The sequence below is a fragment of the Callorhinus ursinus genome, unplaced genomic scaffold (genome assembly GCF_003265705.2).
Source record: "Callorhinus ursinus isolate GAN/ISIS: 27379988/994484 unplaced genomic scaffold, GSC_fseal_2.0 scaffold8, whole genome shotgun sequence".
NCBI classification, from domain to species: Eukaryota; Metazoa; Chordata; class Mammalia; order Carnivora; family Otariidae; genus Callorhinus; species Callorhinus ursinus.
The window spans coordinates 70,213,861-70,228,957 of record NW_027397070.1 but is presented as its reverse complement, the minus strand read 5'-3'; the positions used below and the strand labels follow the sequence as shown (position 1 = coordinate 70,228,957).

At 43.1% G+C, this 15,097-nt stretch overlaps 1 protein-coding gene across 2 annotated transcripts in view; it reads right to left on the bottom strand.

Annotated features, from left to right (window-relative positions):
• DYNC1H1 (dynein cytoplasmic 1 heavy chain 1) overlaps positions 1-14,759 on the bottom strand; it is a 69,843-nt gene extending 55,084 nt beyond the window's left edge. For both annotated transcript variants that reach the window (XM_025869342.2, XM_025869343.2), the window contains exons 1-7: positions 14,361-14,759; positions 6,182-6,269; positions 4,045-4,218; positions 3,558-3,813; positions 3,030-3,216; positions 1,451-1,722; positions 1,132-1,359 (exon numbers count right to left, since the gene is read on the bottom strand). In XM_025869342.2, coding sequence (XP_025725127.1) covers positions 1,132-1,359; positions 1,451-1,722; positions 3,030-3,216; positions 3,558-3,813; positions 4,045-4,218; positions 6,182-6,269; positions 14,361-14,616 — 1,461 coding nt within the window. In that variant the 5' untranslated portion in view covers positions 14,617-14,759. The remainder of the gene's footprint in view (positions 1-1,131; positions 1,360-1,450; positions 1,723-3,029; positions 3,217-3,557; positions 3,814-4,044; positions 4,219-6,181; positions 6,270-14,360) is intronic.
• Between the last annotated feature and the right edge of the window lie 338 nt (positions 14,760-15,097).

Here is a 15,097-nt window from a genome sequence, read left to right as displayed (position 1 = left end):
TTAAGATTTTATTTATTTGACACAGAGAGAGAGAGAGAGAGAGAGAGAGAGCGAGAGCACAAGCAGGGTGAGCAGCAGGCAGAGGGAGAGGGAGAAGCAGGCTCTCTGCTAAGCAGGGAGCCCGATGTGGGACTTGATCCTGAGTCGAAGGCAGCCACTTAACCAACTGAGCCACCCAGGCGCCCCTGGACTGGATTTTTTAAAGGAAAAAAAATCACTGGTGGAGAAAAAAGACAGGTAAATTAAGAAGAAAAAAAGCATGTACAAAGAAAAGGAGTCATTTAATTCTTTTAATAAATCTCAGATATATGCAATTATGAATGAGGAATCTGGGAAAAAGGTTAAAAACATGTCCAAGTTACACAGCTCGTTAAACAATGAAATTAGGATTTAAAACCCAGGAAGTCTGGGGGCGCCCGGGTGGCTCAGTCGGTTAAGCGGCTGCCTTCGGCTCAGGTCATGATCCCAGGGTCCTGGGATCGAGCCCCACATCAGACTCCCTGCTCGGTGGTAAGTCTGCTTCTCCCTCTCCCTCTGCTGCTCCCCCTGCTTGTACTCTGTCTCTCAAATAAGTAAATAAAATCTTAAAAAAAATTTAAAAAGATAGATAAATAAATAAAACCCAGGAAGTCTGGCTCTAGGGTCCATGCACTTTTGGGGGAGGGATGAATGGATGGAGATTTCGATTGAAAATACAGAATCACGGGGCGCCTGGGTGGCTCAGTCATTAAGCATCTGCCTTTGGCTCAGGTCATGGTCCCAGGGTCCTGGGATCGAGCCCCGCATCAGGCTCCCTGTTCCGCAGGAAGCCTGCTTCTCCCTCTCCCACTCCCCCTGCTTGTGTTTCCTCTCTCACTGTGTCTCTCTCTGTCAAATAAAATAAAATAAAATAAAATATAAAATAAAATAAAATAAATAAAATAAAATAAATAAATAAATAAAATAAAATAAAATAAAATAAAATAAAATAAATACAGAATCTATATCGTAGAGAGGACAGTGAAAGGATGCAAATGGAACTCAAGAGTCATTCAGTGCAAGACAGAAGTAAGTAGTTCATGTGCATTCTAAGAAAAAGAGAGCAGGGTATAAAAACAACCCACGTACGTATTTTAAAAATGTGATGCATACCTGTGGCCTCAGGACCCTGACAATGACCGCTCTCAGCTGTTCGTGCTGGCGTCGAAATTTTCTCATCTGATCAAGGCGGGCCTGGAGCTTCCTGTGAGCAGGATTGATTCGCCACACCATCTTCAGATTTTCCTCCCTTTTTCTTTTGACAATGTCTCTCAATAACACCTGAAGCTTCTCATATTCATCATCCCAAGTCTGAAAGACTTCAAAGCATGCGACCATAACCTAGGATATAATTTGTGAAAGGAAGCTTATTATTACAGCATGTTTACATCTCCGTGCCCTGAGATTGGTTTTCTGATATATTAAAACTTACTTTTTCAAATTCTTCATAAGCAACATGCATCAATTTTCTGGTGCCCAATACTTTGAGTAACTGAGAACTCAAGTCCCTTGAAATTGCCTCCACCAAACGCAGTGCCCTCTGAATGGGATATTTTGTGTTTCGGATCTTTCTCAAATGGGTGAAAATTGCAACAAGTGCCTGCCTTATTTTGTCCAGCTCAGTGGCAGACAGCAAATCATTCAGAGGAAAATCTTTCATTAGAGGATTGTAGTCATTCACAGTTTCCAAAGCCTGTTTTAGACCTAAATTAACAGAGAAATGGTTAATGGTTTTCATATAAAGTAATACAGGTATAATGTTATAGGCCAACCATACCTTCATTAGGAAAAAGTAATACAACTAAGAGGATACTGCTTATAGCCTAACACTGGGTAAATAACCTGAAATACAGCTTCAAACGGAACATTCTGTTGTTGCAGAAGAGTCAGTGACACAGAAACTATTTATGATATTTGAAAAAAAGGAACATGTTATTAACAGGATGATCCTCTGTTAATTAACGGACAGTCTCGTTGCTTTTTTAAGAATATCAGTCAACTCACACATGCTCTAAAGGCTGTGGGTGACGGACCCATGGATTTCACTGCTTTCTATACCATCTAAATGTTCTACGAATAACATTAAATTTAGAAAAACTACAATGTTATCATCTTTAGGAACATTAAAATATAAATGGTACACCCGTGGCTCATGTGAGCTGAGTGTGTTATGGACACAGAATCCCAGAAGCACCTGGGTCTAGTCTACTTTCTGACTCCTCTAGCAGAAGATTAAAAAAAAAGAAGAAGAAAGAAAAAAGAAGTATTAGGAAAGAAATAAAAAGTCTCAGAGGTATTTAAAAAGAAAATTTCAGGGCATGCCTTTCAGCATTAGTGAATGCCCAGGTAACATGTGCAATGTGATCCATGTAACTAGAAGATTTCTACCTGGAACTTCTGCTAACATTTAAAATGTGGGTAGCATGGTTTTTTTTTGGAGGGGTAGGAAAAGAACATGACCAGTATTGCAGCCCCGATTCCTTGCTCTAATATTCTCTGGTGGGCAGAGCTGTAGAGAAATGCCTAACCATGCCTGGTCATCCAAACCCTGGAGTGCCCAGCGTGTGCTAATACAACATCACTCACACTGCTGTGCATACAGAAAACTAAATTTATCTTGACCACTTTCAGAACAGCGAGAAAGGCAGAGAATGGGGAAAAGGGGACAGGTAAAAGAGGAAGAGAAAGCACTGTCCAGCTCTCCTTCCACAGTCCTGTGGGCAAATAACTTCTGCTTAATGTCAACTGTCTTCCTGCTTGGATTGTCAAAAGCACACTTGAGTACTGTCTACTCAAGGAACCAAATAACTGAGAAACAGGAGGGAAACTCCCAGGACTCTCTACTCAGGCCTAGAAACTGGCTTATGTTCTCAAAACTCCAGAAGGAGAAGCAAGGTATGTGGGAAAATCATGTGATGGTCCATCTACCGACTTTCACTGAAATTATCCATAAGATCTCACAAAAGTCAGATCCATAACTTACTGATCACATTATTAGTTCCAGTTTTTACCTGTGTCGGTGTCAAAACTGACAGTGGCATGGAAACGCTTGCCATGTTTCAAGATATCCAGAGTAAGGAGAACTTCTGGGCTCTCTCGTTTCTCCTGTATACGGTATAGCGCACGTTCCAAGTTTAACCAAAAACTAATTTCCTGCAAGGCCGTTCCTGAGGCAGGGTCTCGATCAAGTTTGGTCACCTTTAAGGATAGATAATATTCAAGAGTATTCACTATTTAAATAAAGGTAGAAAAGTATCATTAACTAAGCACATGCATTACAACCTAATTTTTATATTTCAGGTAGATTTCCTTCCCTGTCAACTATAATTGGTTTAATAAGTGAAAGCAAAGGTATAAGACAGCTGGGATCAACACTCTCTCAGGGTTAAAATTTGAACAACCGCACGCTGTCCCAGGACCCACAGAGAGTTGCTAACATCATCGGACACGTCACCTCATTGACAAAAACTTAGACCAGTTTCTCAGAGACACTGAAGAGCAAAGTACTTTATACAACACATTCAATACCATGCTCTTACTTTTTGAATTTCTCGGATCCAGCGGTTAACTCCTGATTGTAACTGATTGAGAAAAGTTGGGTCTTCAACCTTATCTCCAAAGTCTGTAACTTTTGGCTTTTCTCCACGTTCGTAACACTGTTTTGCAACATTTGTAATAATGGGATGAATTGGCAGGCTAATCTCTGGAATTTCAATATTCTGCTGCAAGTGAAGGAGCCCCATTTCAAGTTCTGCAATCTTTTTTTCAACTGAAGGAGCCATTTTATCACCATCCCTAAAAAGGTTAACAAACACTTCAAACTTTAGTGTGCTGCTGGTCTCCAAAAGATCCTATTATTTTACATCTGTCAAACAATAATAATATACATCCTCTTGATGCAACAGATTTATATGGTTTACTAGCTTTGCCCTCCCGATTCCCAAATTTCACATTATCTTTCATGGTGTCTTGTGAACACTAAGTGAAATAGGACATTCAAACCAACAAAGGAAAAATGGTTTTTACCTGTCTGCCTTGCCAGACTCTCTGATATAGGACTTAAAAAAAGGAGCCACCGCATTGCTAATGAAAGAATGCAAGGTTTCATATGGTGAGTCTTCACTGAGCGTGAGGACTCGGAGCTGAGAAGACACTGGTTTGTCTGCATCAATTACTGGAGTGCGTTTAATGAATGCCAAGCTAAAAGAAAGCAAAAGAACAAATTAGAACAAAAAGCATCATTCCTAATCAGTTTTAGTAACTGTTGCCCTGTGTGTTGCCCACAAATTAAAAATTCATTTGAATGAATTAATTTAAAAGTCATACTAAGAACACGTTAAAGAGTTGCTTTTCTAATAGGGAAACACACTGCTTACCTTTCTTTACTCAGGTGAGAACAACTGAATCAAGGTTAAGGTTTTGGCATGTGACCATGAAACCAGGCAAGTTAATTTGTCTAATATATGGGTTAAGTTCACAATCTTGGCCTCACTCAAACAAACCTCCCTAGGAACTGCAAGTTACAAGCCATGATGTACTTAAATCTGATCTTATGCTAGTTTGTACCATTCCTTAATGGCCCTAAGTCACACACCGGCTTTAATAAACAACAGTCACCCCCAGGTTAAAGTGGCAAGAGGATATTCCAGCCCCCCTCCCCAAGCCTGGCCCGAATCAACTCTTCCAGTTTTATCTCCTGCTATGTACCCGTTTCCCCACCCAAGACACAACTTAAAATGATGTCCCATTCTCTAAACGTGATGTGCCATTGTGTCTTTGTTTAAGAAATTTACATCTGCTGAAATTCCAAGTAACCTTCAAAACCCAATTCTGGCATAATCTCTTCCATGGGGCCTTCCCTAACCAGAATCACTCTCTCCAATCTCTATGCTTCATGCTATTCTGCGCCTCTAAGATTTTGCCAAGTAGTACAGTTAGTTGTGTATCTGCAGAGCTTTCTCCCCAAAGACCACAAACTTCTTGGGAACCAGGTTTTATTTCTCTGCATACCTACTGCCATATCTTACACATAACAGGTGCTCAAAGATGATTGAATTAATAGTTCAAAAAAATTAGTATTTTAATTTTCCATTCCCAGGCCAGTACTTTACACATAATACTTTATGTTATTCTAAAAAGTCACTGAAGCCTCCTGATGTGACACACTGAGAAGGAAAAGTCGTAATAGCATCCCTGCCAAAAATGCAGACAATCTAATCACCACTGGTGTGTACTTCTCAAACATGTCAATGTCATGAAAGACACAGAATTAGATTCTGGATCAAGGGAGAATTACTGTAAGGGACATTACTAAGACAATCTGAGTGTGCACACAGTACATAAAGAGTAGAGTTGTACCAGTATTTCCTGGATTTAAAAATTGTATCAAGGCTATGAATAGAAGTGTCCTTGTTCTTAGGAAATACACTGAAGTATTTAGGGGTAAAGGGGCAGGTTGCCTATAACTAACTCTCAAATGGTTCAAGAAAAAAAGCGATAATGCAAATGTGGCTATGTTAACAACAGCTATCTGATATCAACTGTATAGAATTCATGCAACTCTTTTGTAGGATTGAAATTATTTAAAATAAAAAGTTTTAAAAAGCCAATGCAGTATACAATAAACATTTACATATTTAAATTTGGATATGTCTACTGGAGTGTAAACTGACACCACTTTTCTAGAAGGTGGGAAAAATCTGGTAACATGCGTTAAAGACTTTAATGACACATTGCATCTGAACCGGTAATGCTTTCTTTAGGGATTTATACTAAAAAGAATGAGATCTCTACCTAAGAATCTTTGCTAGGTTTTTAATAATTATTTACAATAAAGAAAATTCAGATATAATCTGAGAATTACTATTATACATGTTAAGTACATTTTGGCTCAAACCTAAAATGGATGCCATGACATAGCAATTAAAATAAATAATATTTTAGAATTTATACTGACTTGGAAATCCTCTGAATTTCAACACATGAAATCAAAGGTGATTCAATACATGAATTTAATATATGAATTAATTTAATTTAAATTCAATTCATGAATTTAAACAGCAGAAATCTTGAGTTTTCTTAATGTCTGTCTGAGTCAATTAAGATCTACATTCAATTCTCACAAACTTATAATCTGAGGTAACATTATATTCACACTACTCACCTATTGGACTTAACTCCGTAATGAATGTCTATGTTGATATTATAGGAAATGAATTCTTTTTCCTCTTCTCCTTCATCACCAACATCCTCTACAAATTGTAATGAATATGATTATCAAATTCATGTCAATATCAGCTGCTCACCCTACCCCCAACCTGACATTTAAATCCACACATGACTTGGCTCTACCTATTTTTCCCTTCCTACCCATTTTTTTTCTGACTCCTGGCCCAGGCACTTTGCTGTGTGATCCTGGGCAAGGCAGTTAACTTCTCTGCACCTCTATTTCTTTTTCTGTAAGTCGGGAGGCACTGGCCTGCCGGGGGTGTTGGAAGCACTAGAGCAGGGTCTGGCCCTGCGAGGAGTTGTTCCCTACACCAGTGCTCACCACCCGCTCTGGGCAGTCTCATCCCTCGTACTCCCAACACAGAAGGCACTTTCCACTTCCCACTCTGGGTATTCTGCTCAGGTGTTTATTCAACTCTCACTATGGACAGGCGTTTTACTAAGTACTTTAGGTCTATCACACATCTAACACTCACAACAACACTGTGGGGGTTGGCATGACTATTTTTACCCATGTTTCCCAAGTAAGAAATCTAAGTAAATTGCCCCCAAACATGGGTCTGGAAAGAGACAAAGTGAGAATTCAGAAGTCTGTGATTCCAAACCCAGGGTCCGCCCCAGCACATGGCCCGCCCCAGCCCTTATCAAGCGCCCCTGCCAAGTGCAAACACCCATCAAGAAAATCGTCATCAACAAACATCCACAGGGTCACCGAGAGGCATTCACCTAGCCTTCCCCTCTGCTCTCATACCACTTTTCAGGGCCTGCTCTGGGGTCGATTTATGAATGCATCTTCCTCCCCAAAGGTGAGCTCCTGCAAGGCAGGGACCATGCTGGATTCCACACAGCAGCAAACACCATGCAGAGTAGTCATTTTAAAAAGCTGACTGGAATTCAATAATAAGATAGCTCAAGATGCATGTGAACAAAATTTCTTCTTCTTTTTTTTTTTAAGTAGGCTCCAGGCTAAGCATGGAGCCCAATGCAGGGCTTGAATTCATGACCCTGAGCTCAAGACCAGAGCTGAGATCAAGAGTCAGATGCTTAACTGACTGAGCCACCCAGAGGCCCCTGAACAAAATTTCTAAATCATTAAAAAACCACAATTGAGAAATTTAAAATTTGTAAGAAGGGGAAATAATCCAAACCTGTAGATCAGTACTGATCCACCAGATGCATAAATGCTCCAGCTGAATTATCTTTGCAATGATGTATCGTTATGGAATATCTGCACTGACAAAAATTTCTACCCAAGGATTAACATGGTATGTGTGGTTCGCCTTCACTTTTAAATCATGATGTAGGAGCGACGGCTGCAGATTTGGTGAAGTAATCTTGGGAAAATCATTTTTCTTCCTCTGGATTTCAAATTCATGAATGGAAAATGGGCAGCAGAGTCGGGGGATTGGTGGAAGAGGTGAAAGAGATTAAGAGTACATTCACGATAAACAGTAATGTACAGAAGAGCTGACTCACTGTATTGTATACCTGAAACTAGTGTAACACTGTATGTTAACTATACTAGAATTAAAATTAAAAAAAAAAAAGTAAATACAAGGGGCAGCAGAGGAAGGGGTAGGATATTAAATTAGGTGGTCTATAAAGTTTCTTTAAGCACCAACTATGAAAATCTGGGTATACAGAGTCTGAGCAAAAGCTATTTACTTCACTAGCTTTAAGATGAGACAAATACAAAGTTTACATTAAAAGATAAAAAGTATTAGTATATCTGTCAAGACAATAACTCTTCCAAAATACTGTTTTTAGTAATAATTTTAGGAAGTGAGAGGAGGTGGCCAAGTATTCTAGTGTGCCAGGTACTTCCTAGATGTTTTTTAAAAATGACTAACTTAAAACAAACAAACAAACAAAAAACAACTAAACAAATCAATTGGGTTTTCTAACTACCAAAATGTGGATAAACCACAAGACAGATCACAATGCCTGAAACCAACCACACATAGGACTGCAATCTCTAAAATGCAAGCATATGAACAGAACATAAAGAAATACTCCCAAACTAAAATAGTTGTCAGGTTGGTAGGATTATGAAGTATTTTCTCCCTCAACTTTCCAAACTCTGTTCTATGAATTATATAAAATATGTGTCATCAAAATAGCATCCAAACAGTATTTTAAAAAAGTAACATTTTATAATCATTAAAGGAAATTACTGACGAAACTAAAAGCATGGTATGTTAACTTCGAATCATTTCTTCCTCTGAGACAAAATTCACCATCTATATAAATAAAATCACATAGAAAACATGCCAACTGGATGCAGCATCCAGCCATGCTGCCTGCACTTCTTCATGCAAACAGGGTTAAAGGAACCGGGCACCAGGCCATGAGATGAGTCAGGGCTCTGCTCTGTCTCAGCCCTGCTGGGAACGCCCAGCTCCCAGCTCCGCACCAGGAATACTGCAATGCAGCAGAACGCTGCCTGAGCTCGGGAAACACCCAAAGACACAATCCTCAGACAAGGATATCCAATAGGTATCCTCTACCACTTTGTTAAAACCCTAATTTCTTTTGATGATAGTATTTATGGAAGTTACAGAATACATTTCCCATTAGTTTTTTAATGCTTATTCTCCATAAAAAGAGATCAAATGAAGTCTGAGTATGTCTGATTCCTAGTAGAAAGAACCTGTCATTGTTTTATAAACTGCCATCAAATAATTTAACCTTTTTGCCCCCCTATAAATTATTACATCTTCCAAATAATAATAGTGTGACATTTTACTTCTGCAGAACCATTTTTTTTAACTGCTCAGAGGAGGCAAGACACTTGATAGTTAATTCTTAATAACAAAGAAGCTATTAATCCTGCTATATTTAGAAGCTTATAGCTAACACAATCTGCATATTTTATCAGGCAATACGGCTTTCAGTCAAGTTTGAATCCCTTTCCTTCTGCTGCTGACGTTACTGGGTTACTGGTTAATACATAACGGCCCACTAGTGCACTGCCTGTTAATACCTTCCGAGAATCAAAGTACCGGTAGAGAAAGTGTGGAGCCACCTCGCCAGGTCCTCTGCTGCGAGCCACACTGATACACATTTAGTGACCTGGGGACATTTCTTTGGTTAACTTCTGAGAGTTGACTGAATTTCTAGAGATGTTTAAAATGTCACTTAGTACCAATCTGTGTAAATTTCTATTTAAAGACCAGCTGAATGTATTTCAAACCCAGAGTGATTTGCATCATTACACTGTGAATTAGGTGAGCATTACATCTCACTTAGTGAAACAAAATAGATGTGCACTCAATTACCTTAAGACCCGGACTTCCTCCCCCAGGGAGACCGGGGGGGGGGCTTTCACCAAGTGTGGTGAACATGAACGGGAAGAGGGGGCCAGCAAAGTGGTAAAGGAGGCCACCCAGCACCAGCTCCCCGCCTCCTTGGTCTTTCCCTCATTGCCCCCCCGCCGCCCCACTCTCTCCCAGCCTCACGGCAAGTGTCTTCGCCATCCAGCAAAGGCAGCCAGCTGCTCTCTCTGGCCCACACAAACTACCAAAGTCCTTGTTACACGTTCCTGGTTCTCCCTCTCTTTGATCCTCTTTTCCTCTTAAAATCCAAAACACACGAACGCCACGTTATTTTGGTTGATCACTATCATAGATGTTCTCCCCCTTTTCTCTCACATGTTTGCATCTGGTGCTTTTTCCTGTCACCCCCACGCCCATCACCCCTTTGTCCTCTTTCTGGGGGGCTGCGACTTCTTTGCCACAACCACTCCCTGCTCTGGCACGAGGCTCAGGGCATGGTGAGAAAGTCTGAGTTTTCTCGTCAACCTGAAGACTTCCATTCATAATACCGTTAGCAACGGGAAGGGAGGGTTAAAGCCCCCATAATACGCTACAATGCTGGCAAGCAATTTCCCTCCATCTTTACTTTGTTAAAAACAGTGATGACAGTTTTCCCTTTGCTGCCCATAAATGTCATTTGTTATGCTACACTGCATATTCAAACCCAGCGAGCTGCAGACTGGTCTGTCCTACGAAGGGTGCAGGGCCCTGCCTACGGTGTGACAGCATAGGACAGTAGGAACCCAGGCTGAGGGACTGCTGGCCTAAGGCATCCAGGCAGTGCGGTGTCACAGAGAAGTCTTCCTGTGAATTTATTAACCATTTTACTAACCATTTTGGGGAAAAAGCAAAGGCCAGAAATGTGTACTTTTTAGTCATCATTTCTTCATCCTTTAGGGAAATTAAGTCCTCAGAAAAATAATATTTAAAATCCCCATTAAACCTTCCACACGGCTGTATCTCTAAGAAGTTAAGGACTATAAAAAGTTCTAACTTTTTTTCACATTCTAGTCCCTAGCCATCTCTGCACTAATGAAGAGGAGGTAAAACCCCCTAAATTATATATTTTAGGAAAAACTAGAATCCCAAGCTTAGAATAAGTATTGACTAAAGGCAGCCATTATTTTCAGTCTTAAAGACAAAGTACTAAGGCTAAGACACCCAAATGTAAACAAAAACAAAAACCCACAGCACCCGATCCCAGCCTGGTCACTAATAAGCTAGAGCCCTCCTGGAACCTCCAGTTTCACCAGCTGCAAGCTGGAGCATCTCTTACCTGCTCCTATCTTTACCACCCAACCAAAAATGCACCTCAGGTAAAAACTGCTACAGGACATCATTAAAACTGTAAAATGCCTAATGAGCAATGAGCACCTATCTGGCTGTAATTTTATTTTATTTTTTAAAGAGTTTATTTATTTATTTGACAGAGAGAGACATAGCGAGAGAGGGAACACAAGCAGGTGGAGTGGGAGAGGGAGAAGCGGGCTTCCCGAGGAGCAGGGAGCCTGACGCAAGGCTTGATCCCAGGACCCTGGGATCATGACCTGAGCCGAAGGCAGACACTTAACAACTGAGCCACCCAGGCGCCCCTGGTTGTAATTTTAGAAGAACACTATGAAGAAAACAATTTTCTACAGGCCAGAAATTACAGGAAAGAGATTTCTCTTTTTCAGATCAGAGGAGCTAACATTCCTCTGCCCACCAACTCTCCAATCCTTTAGTATCAAAATAAACCACTAAATTCACAATCTTTATTCTACACTTTAAGGAATACTGTACTTTAACAAAGTTTACAGTTAGCTGGAGTGGTTAAAAAAATATATAGCTTCAGGGGTGCCTGGGTGGTTCAGTCGTTCTTCGCATCTGCCTTTGGCTCGGGTCATGGTCCCAGGGTCCTGGGATCGAGCCCCACATTGGGCTCCTGCTCAGCAGAAAGCCTGTTTCTCCCTCTCCCACTTCCCCTGCTTGTGTTCCTGCTCTCAAACTCTTTGTGTGTGTGTGTGTGTGTGTGTGTGTATACACACACACACACACACATATATATCTTCAGGTAAAAATGCTTCTATATTCAATTACAAGTGTTTGGAAAATTCTTTCCATAGAAAGTGGGGGAGGATAAAATAAAAGCAATTTCCTTTGTTCACGAAATTATGACTTCTTTCTTGTTGACAATCTTTACTCAGTTTAAACAATTTAGATTTGTTTTCCACATTATAGAGCAAGTCTACCTTCTTACTGTAACTAGCTACTGGATGTTCACATTTGATTAAATGTGCAAAAGCCAAAGTTAACTCAAAAATCACCCAGAAGAAAACCCTCCTATCAAGTGACCTGGGTCTGTACTTAGGTCTAATTAAATTATGCTAGTTTAGTCAGGATGCTAATAAGACTGATGGAACCATACAGTCTTTCTTCAAACTTTTTAAGTGAAAAATAAATTACAGACAGGCTGAATTGCTAGAAATACTTTTTTATTTTTTAAATACAGAATGAGGTAGGATTTCAATTTTAGACACTCTCATTCCTTCGTCAATGTTCAAAAGTGCAAGTCATTATGGAGCCAAGACCTGGATGCTTGGACATTTGCTTTGCTGAAATAAGAAAACGTACCATCAAGAAAACAGATGAGTTGCACTAAAAAGCATACTACAGAAATAGGGCTTCCCCCTAATAATTTTAGCTAAGTTCAGTTCTAACGTTTGAGAAAAGTCAATTATTGATGAGCAGCCTAAAAGCAAAAACAAAACTTACAATTTTTTTCCATAAAAAGAAACGGAGATCCAAGGTAGAAATCACCGATTTTAATACATAAACTGTGCAATGAAAATATGATTAAGAATTAGCCAAGTTCAAACTACTCAAAATACAGTAACAGAGATTAAGATATATTTTAACAAAATAATGCACACTCATTGAAAAATAACCAGAAAGACAGATTCCAAAATGCTGACACTGGTTATAGCTAGGTCAAAGGATTCCACGTGATTTTTTTCTTTACCTGTATACTTTAAATTTTCTATCATGACTAAATACATTCTCTTTCTGAAAGAGTAGGTGGGTTAAAAAAATTTTTTTTAACACTAATGGTTTCCATGCTGGAAAACATAACCCCAAACATAACAGAAAACCCTAAGCAACATTAATAGCCTAAATATGTCTGAATGGCTCATTTGCTTTGAACATTCCGTGTGAGTCTAAGAAAAATATTCTTTCGCACACTCTGACCTTCTCACCCTCTCACAGAAAGAGGCTACAATGAAGCATCTCCTGAAATGGCCTTTGAAAGAAACAAACTATCAGAAAGAAACAAACAATCAGAAAGAAACGTGGGAGGGGAGGGTTGAGACAGACAGTATAAATCCCCTTATTGACAGAACCGTACAGCTTTTTTGTGATTATAAGAAGCTCGATGGCAAATATTTTCAGACAATGACCAATCCCTTAGTTCTAAGGTTAAAATGTCCTTGGACATCACCCCTGGGTTTCCAGATGGACGGTGCCACACCCATTCTGTGCTGTCAGATACGCTCACCATCAACTACCAAGCGGTCCTAGAGTCCAGAAACTCTCCCCGAAGACAAGCTCAGTTCTCAAGATGAATCTAGCCTTGCTTTGGGAAGGTCACTATTTGAGGAGACTGTTGGAATACGCAAACCTTTTGCTCGCTCTCCCCAAGTAGATGCCTAACCCGAGTCTCTCTCTTTTTTTTATTTTTATTTATTTAAAAAAATTCTGTCAACTAGGGAGGTCTGGGTGGCTCAGTCGGTTAAGCGTCTGCCTTCGGCTCAGGTCATGATCCCAGGGTCCTGGGATTGGGCCCCACATCGGGCTCCCTGGTCAGTGGGGAGCCTGCTTCTCCCTCTGCCTGCTGCTCCCCCAGCTTGTGCGTGCGCTCTCTCTCCCTGACAAATAAATAAAATCTTAAAAAACTAATCTGTAAACTAGATTCAAATATCACAGGGTCACCATTAGGATCATCTAAGTATTACACAAATATAAGGGTATGATTAGTGAAACCCAGCAGAGTACTGGACACTGAGATGCTGAGTCTGGTCCAGGAAGCAGGATTAGCTGGTGACTTTGGGCGAGTCCTTTCACCTCAGCCTGTTTGCTCGCGCGTGAAATACGGCAATACACCCAGACAGCAAGGACGCTGTGAGGACCAAGAGGCAGACCTGGGGGCGCACATCCACCTAGAACAGGGATGCTCTGCTCGCGGCCCGGGCCGGCCCTTGTCATTCTCTGGGCCTCAGCTTCTGGGTCTGCACAGGGCAGGACCAGGACGCCCGTCCGCCAGGGCTCCCCCCCAGCTCGGACCCCTACACCCAGGCTGCGCACAGCTCCGCGGGTCGGCCCCTGACACATCCCTCCCGAGGACGGCCCGGCCTGGACACAAATCGAAACCGAAAAGCTCATGTGACATTGGAGGCCGGAATGCAGCCTCCGCCCGCGCTCAGCCCGGGAGACGCTGTCTCCACCCAACTCGGCCATCTTGAGGCCCGAGCAAACAAAGCGATCCCATTGTTGTGGGTGACGGCAAGACAGGGACACCCGCTCTTCGTTCCCCGAGACCCGGAAGGGGGCACCCCCGGGGCTCTGGCCTGGCAGGGGGTGTGGCGCCGGCGTCGCCGGGCGGCCCCGGGGACCCATACCGCAGGGCATCTGCAGCCCGGAGGCCGCTCCGGTCCTAGCGTCCTAACGTCCTAGCGTCCTGGCGTCCAGCCCCCCGCGCCCCCGGCCCCCAGCCCTCCGAACCCGGCCGCCCGGAGCCCCAACGCCCGGCGCCCGGCCCCGCACCTTTGAGCGTGGAGCGCTCCACCAGGACCGTGTGGACCTGGGGGTCCGACAGGAACTTGCGCATCTGCTCCAGGGCGCTCTTCTCCTCCAGCGCCGCCTCAAGCGCAGCCGGCGCCTCGCCGCCATCCTCCAGCAGCAGCGGCACCAGCTTGCGCAGGTGCTTCTGCAGTACCGACACGTCGGCCACGTTCTGTACGGCCGACACCTCCAGGCCGGCCGAGCCGTCCTCGCCGCCACCGCCGCCCGGCTCCGACATGGCGCTGCGCTGGGGACCCGCAGGGAGCCCTGGGCAGGCGGCCGCGGCTCCGCACGAGAGCGAGCGCCGAGCGGAGGAACGAGAGAAACGAGCACCTGAAGCTGAGCGTCCGCTAACCGCGGCCGACTGAAGGGAGCGGGCGCCGGCTCCGCCCTAAAGGCCGCCGCCCGCCAGCCCGCCCCGCCCCGCCCCGCCCCGCCCGCGGCCCGCCGCCCGGCGCCCGCCGCCTCAGCCACTAGCGCCCGCTCGCCGCCGCGGCGTCACGACGTTGCGCATGCGCGCGTGCGGGCCCCCGGGGACGCCGCCGCGCTGCCTTTTGGGATCTGTAGTCCCAGCGCTGGGCGGGCCCCCGCGTTTCCCCGCGTTTCCCCGCGTTTCCCCGCAGCGCAAACCCTAAAGGTGGGAACTTGACTGGGCGCGTGGGCGGTGTAGGGTGGTCGGGGACTACAGCTGTCTTGTTCGCTGCTCTGGCCGAACAGCA